This window comes from Bidens hawaiensis, unplaced genomic scaffold, assembly GCF_021521415.1.
Source record: "Bidens hawaiensis isolate Kalapana, Puna unplaced genomic scaffold, B.hawaiensis_p1.1 tig00014910_1, whole genome shotgun sequence".
Taxonomy (NCBI): Eukaryota; Viridiplantae; Streptophyta; class Magnoliopsida; order Asterales; family Asteraceae; genus Bidens; species Bidens hawaiensis.
The window spans coordinates 339,097-345,858 of NW_027492323.1; the positions used below are offsets into that span (position 1 = coordinate 339,097).

The following is a 6,762-nucleotide window of genomic DNA, read 5'->3' on the forward strand; positions in this document are numbered from 1 at the left end:
TAACCATGCATATATGTTTCCCCATGCTTCCATCATCTCGAGGCTTGCTTAATCTTTATCTGGATGGCTCTGAATTAGCTCGTTTAAGCTCCTTAACTTCCAATGTCCTGAAAACACATAACAACGCTTGAAGTACCAATGTTCATTCGATTATTTAACTAAAATTAACTAATTAATATATAAAATAAACTAAATTTTACCCAACCATCAGGAGCACAGAGGAGTGCAAAACTAAAGTCGGGATTATGCTATGATTATTCAGCTGTGCCTCCACCGTTGAATGATAACTACACTAGCCTACCTCACTTTTGTTATAACACCCCTCCAGAGAAAGAGATGGTATATGGAATTGGTCATGTACCAAAACCAGTAACATTTGTTCCCCCAACTTCTAAAGCAACTGCTCCAATACTTGTAACTGTTGATTCTAGTGGTGATTCATCTTGTTAGCGGGTTGTGTTGAAGAAAGTGGGTCGGTGGAAATGGACACGAGTTGTGATTATGAAACCGTTTGTGATGAAACATTTGTTGACAAATGTGTCAATGAAAGTAGGCCTGTTAAGGTGAACATATCAAGTTGTTCATCATCAATTTGTGAGACTAAGGATAATTCAAGTAAAAGTAAAGTTTTTGAAAATGAAAAGGCAAGTACTTCGTGTAAATATATTCCATCAAATAAACTATCATTTTCTCAAACACCCAATCAATTAACAAATCCTCAATCAATTAAGAAATGCTCATACGCGATGAGGTTTCTTAAAACCAACTCAGTGAAATCATTAATCCACAATACTGGCATTGTGAGAGTAGGCTTACCCCAAGAGCAAGAAAAACATGGAAGCCTACGTGATTTCACTTTCATCATCAATGGCCATTCTGCATGTTGGGCACGCTTAAAGTTCACCCCTGCCCTGCCTAGTTCTAAGGCCGAGGGAACTCTTGATTTTGGAAATTCTGATGACGTAGCATTTTCATACTGGAAACATTCATGCAGAAGGCCAAGAATATGATGATGAGTAGTATTTGAGCTGGTCTTAAGTTTGTGTTCTGCAAACGGGTTGACATGCTCTAGAACTGGATGGATCGTATTAATAAGAGAGGCTGTTTGATCAAATTTTGAGATAGTGCAGTCAAAGATATGTTGAAGAAAAAGGAAGGGGATTTGGTTTTCTAGCAGCACCAGGTCAAAAACTGTAAACTGTACAAACGTCATGTTTCCCAAATTTGATTCTTCAGGGTTCGTAGCCCGGTAAAAGTATTCGAGTATGAAGCAACCATCGATAACCATCATTTTGGTAAGTTCAATGTTCTTGTAGCTTATTGTCTCAGCATAACAAGACCTGATTTGGTCTATTGAAGCATTCACCTACTGCGTACACGCTTGCAATGTCTCGTCATGTGTCGAATCTAAACGGCTCAATAGACTGAATACATGATTGACTTTTTCTACTTCACCTGCTTTCAAGTTTTCATCTTCTCTGTGAAGAGGTCCAATAGAGACTATCCGAGGTTTGTAAGAACTTGGGTTGTGATCTTTAAAGATACTACCAACCCTGTGAATTGATGGTGCGAACTGTTTAGGCTGACTTTTCTTTTTCAAACAATCAAGAAGACTTTGGACGGTAATTTCTACATCTCCAAGCCCCGTTTCCATATTTGCTAGTGGAAATGTTAGCTTTGATTCCTGGTCAATAAAGAAAACATAGGAAAGTCACTACCAGATTAACCAAGAACTATCTTGTATTTGTATATCGATCGCTTGCTTTTAAAAAACGTGAGACGCTTAGGTCCTTGAAGCCGAGGCATGAGGCAAAGCCATCATGTATACTTGGTGCCATGTATTATATAATTTATTGAAAAGATATTTGTTTATGTTTTTCCTTCCTTAATTTTGTTGCATTTCTTTGCATTTATACCTTTTGAGTATTTTCGTTTTTGGTATGAGATAAATCTACTGAATTGTTTATGGTATCAGAGCGGGTATCCCACTGCTCGAACCAACCAAAAACCCAAAACAGTCGCCTCCGCTGCCACTATACACAGCTATCAACAACCCGCCGTCTCCAAGACACAACCCTTCCTAGATTTGTCTCTCCCTTTCTACACCCTCTGTCCAAAAAAAAGAATAAGAAGAATCACAGTTCTGATTATTCCCTAAGTTTTTTTCAACATTCATATCTATTCTAAATAGACTTTTCAACATTCATATATGTTTAGCAACAAAAGTTAGAAATATTCTTGATATTCACTTTCCGACTATTATTTAAGAGGTATGTCAAGGAAGACAGAAAAACCTAAGACGAAAGCGGCTTGTGTAGAAGTCAAGAACAACCCTATACCCGGTTTAAACAATAAATATACCAACAGTTTCTTTGAAAAGATCTGGGATGTTTCAATTATTTTTTGGGAATGGAGGTTCTTTACACTACAAAATGTGTTATCATGTGCCAACGCAAGTTCGCTAAGGACATGCTTTCTGAATTTGACACTTCTAATCTTCCTGTCACCAACTCTCCATTGCCTCATCATTTACAACTAAAAGCTCATGAGGGACTCAGTCTTGATGAACCTTTACGATACAGGAAACTTGTTGTAAATGATAACACAGGAATAAAAGAAGAAATGAAGCAGAGAGAGAAAATTTTATTATCTAAGAATGAACTATTACAAAACAAGAAACAAGAAACCTATATATATACAAGAACATACACGTCGCACATATTTATACGGCATGTAAGATACACGCCGTATAACATATATGACGTGTATGTTGTTTTATACTACATGCACATTATATATGCATATACGTTCACACCCCTCTCAAGTTGGAGGTTGAGAAAACCCCAACTTGTATAGAAGCTCGTGAAAATGAGGCCCTGGTAAGCTCTTTGTAAAAATGTTAGCAAGCTGATCTTTCGTGTTCGTATGCACCAAAGTCACGAGTCCCTCTTGTAACTTCTAGCGAATGAAATGGCAATCGATTTTAATGTGCTTAGTCCGCTCATGAAAGACAGGATTTTTTGCAATATAGATTGCAGCCTGATTGTCACATTTAAGTGTGACAGGAGTAATGTTAGGAACATTGAACTCTGACAGAAGTCTTGTCAAACATGCAAGTTCGGCAGTCACTCGTCGAAGAGATCGGTACTCGGCTTCAGCGGAGCTTAAAGAAACGGTAGGTTGTTTCTTAGATTTCAAAGAAATCGGAGATCCTCTAAATAAAACATTAAACCCACTGACCAATCGACGAGTATTGTGACATGCAGCCCAATATGAATCACAAAATGCCTGTAAAGCAAAAGAAGGATTGTTTTTGAAGAATAAACCTTGAGATAAAGTGTCTTTGACATGTGAAAGAGTGTGCAGTGCAACATTCCAATGAGACATCCTCGGATCCTCCATGAATTGACTCAGAAGGCAAACGCAACATCAGGTCTTGTGTGAGCAAGGTAATTAAGTTTACCAACAAGTTTCCTGTATCGTAAAGGGTCATCAAGAACGAGTCCCTCATGAGCTTTTAGTTGTAAATGATGAGGCAATGGAGAGTTGGTGATAGAAATATTTGAAGTGTCAAATTCATAAAGCATGTCCTTAGCGAACTTGCGCCTTTTGTAGAATAAAGAACCTCCATTCTCAAAAAATAATTGAGACGTCCCAGATCTTTAATTTTGAAAGAAGAATCCAGAAAATTTTTGGGATTATTGATCTCTTCCAAATTGTTGTCGACATATACAGCAACATAAACCATTGATGATCTCATAAATTTTGAAAACAAAGAATGATCACTCTGAGAACTTACATACCCTCTTGATTCAAAGCAGAAGACAATTTTTCATACCGTTATCGAGAAGCTTGTTTCAAACCATATAAGGATTTTTGAAGCTTAAGCACCTGATGATTAGGGAGCTGCATACCAGGTGGTGGTAGCATGAAGATATCCTCATCTAAATCTCCATGAAGAAAAGCTTTGTTAACATCAAGTTGGAACATAGGCCAACTTCGTTTCGTAGCAACAGCCACAAGACTTTGAATGGTGGTCATATTGATAACAGGAGAAAAAGTTTCAGTATAATCAATACCCTCATTTTAAGTATCTCCTCATCACCAATCTTGCTTTACAATGCCCAACCGTCCCATTTGCTTTGTGTTTAACTTTAAACACCCATTTGCATTTAATAGCTTTCTTTCCAGGAAGAATGTCAACAACAGCCCAAGTATTAGTTTTTTCAAGAGCCTGAAACTCAGCTTTCATGGCATTTTGCCATTCGGGGATGTCGGCAGCTTCCTTATATGAAGTAGGTTCATGTAAATCAGAGATCGGTTTGGTGAGAGATTGATTGGAAGGAAGAAGATGATAAGAAGAGCTAGAGGTAGAGGAGGAGCGCGAATTAGTGACAGTGTGAAAACAATGGTGAGAAGAATCAGAGTGATCACAAACATAATCATTTAAGTATGAGGGCGGATGAACAAAATTTCTAGAAGATCTTCGAACAGGTTGATCATTAGGAAGAAAATTAGAAGAAGGATTAGGAGCAGCAGAAGATGGAAAAGTAGGAACAGGATCAGTAGCAGGAGTAGAAGCGGAAGATGGAAAATTAGGAACAGGATCAAGAAGTAGACAAAGGATCATACCAGGATGATCAGAGGGGTGAAGATAAAGAGGATTCGAGTAATCAATGGTCATGTTTTGAACGAAAGAACTGTTCGGGGCTTCCATTAGGAAACACAACAAAAAACGAAGCAAACGCACGAAAGAGAAAAAAAGAAAAAAAGACTTATCTGCCGTATATGTTTATACGGCGTATAAGATATACACTGAAAAGAAACTTATGCGACGTGAATGTTATGCGGCATATAAGTATGTATAAAGAACTTATGCACTGTGAATGTAATACGGCGTATAAGTATGTATTGTTTTGAGACTTATGTGCCAGAAAAACTTATGTGGGTTGTGAGTTTGTTCAAAGAGAAAATGACAAAAATTTAAGGAAAATGAATGAGAAAAGATTTGAAACTTTGAGAAAAGGTACAGAAACAAGAACATGACATATTGAGAGATTTTGATGAAGTTTGAACGGATAAAAACTCTTAAATGAAGAAAAGAAGGAGAAAAATTGATGAAAATGAGAATTTGATGGAAGAAACACAGGAACGATGAAAAGAGGATGATTAAATGATCAAAAATCAAGAAGAAACAGCTAAATAGCTTATGAAAAGAGAAAACCGGTAAAATGAGAAAAAATCTTGTTGAAACGAAGAGAGGACTAACAACCTTGCTCTGATACCATGTAATTGTTGAAGACGATGACAAAAGAATAAAAGGAGAAATGAAGCAGAGGGAGAAAATTTTATTATCTCAGAATGAATTCTTACAAAACAAGAATCAAGAAACCTATATATAGGGGCGGACCTAGTACTGTTGTACGGGGGTCGGCCGACCCCTGTGAAATTTTTGTTTTTAGTATTATATATATGTTAAAATCCTAACCGACCCCTGAGTATTTTTCAACCGACCCCTGTAAATATTTGAACTGAAAAAGGAAGAACAAGATAATGTATTAGAATTATTTTTTCCGATGACCGGAGATGGTTTTTACCTGCAGTCATGCGCTTATATTTGTTTTTGAATAAGATAGAGTGCACGTTAATCGAAAAAGACAGATAGTACCGTTAGGTTTTCTTATTTTATTGGTCTAGTAAGTTAAAACTTTAAATGTGTGTCTCGTCAAAACACATAGATGCAAAGTGGATGAGAGTAAATTTAATTTCCTTTTTATCTGTTTTTCCATTTTATCAATTTGTTTCGGGATAATGCAATAACTTTTTTTATTGATCTAATTCCTCTGTTAAAATGTTACATTAATCATATTTATAATTTTAAGAGATTTTATATTTTATTCAACCTTTTGTTCTTGAAGAAACACTAACCGAACCCCGGGCAGATTACGGATAACCTGAGGGTTAGATAGATGTTTCCCACGAGGGGTTAGACCCGGCAAAGATGGTTCTTCTGATAACCTGCAAAACAGACACCGTGAGCTCGTCACTGAGAAGGGGGGGTTCCTCCTTGTGACCACCCTCCGGCGTGAGAATCAGACTAGATTGCTCTTTAAATATAAATGTATATTAAGAGATTGCTAGAGCAGATATCAGGTATAATATGATGATAATGTGATAAGATATGATAAGATGAGATGATCATACCATTTGGGGTATTTATAGCCGAAGGTAGGTTTCCAAGGAGGTGTGGCCGGCTGAATAGTATTCTTGTTCTACCAACTGTGGCCTACGCACGTGCCCTGCTGGTAGTTGGTGGGTAGGCAGCGGCTGACATTGACCAGGCCTGCTGTGTACTATTCCTTTTCCACCAACTGCCGGCTATGCACGTGGTATGACAGGAGTTGGTGAGTAGGCAGCGGCTAATAGTGACATACAGTACAAGAGCATGCTGCTCGCCATACTGTTGTCAATAAGCTGTCGTATCTTTAGTCAAATTTTTTGCCCATACCTCGTCAGGTACAGTACAGAAGATCTTCCCGTATCGTACGGACTGGCTTTTGGGCGGGAGTATTCCCCCTCCCGCCTTTGTGCGGGATTGTTCTCGGCTTTGCTCATTCCTTCAGGTGACACTGAGTGATTGAGAGCTAAGTGCCTTGTGCGTGTAGCCTTGCTGCGCGGGTGGCCTTCCCTGATGGCTTGTATCCGCAGCTGCGGGAACAGGCAGAGTACTTCACCATTGGGAGGCATTTCCTGCGGGAACAG

The 6,762-nt window shown here is 38.2% G+C and overlaps 1 protein-coding gene across 1 annotated transcript; it reads right to left on the bottom strand.

Moving 5' to 3' along the window:
* Positions 1–718: 718 nt before the first annotated feature.
* Positions 719–1,291, bottom strand: LOC143548109 (UPF0481 protein At3g47200-like). The gene has a single exon (XM_077039362.1). The coding sequence runs from the start codon at positions 1,289–1,291 to the stop codon at positions 719–721; it is 573 nt and encodes a 190-aa protein (XP_076895477.1).
* Between the last annotated feature and the right edge of the window lie 5,471 nt (positions 1,292–6,762).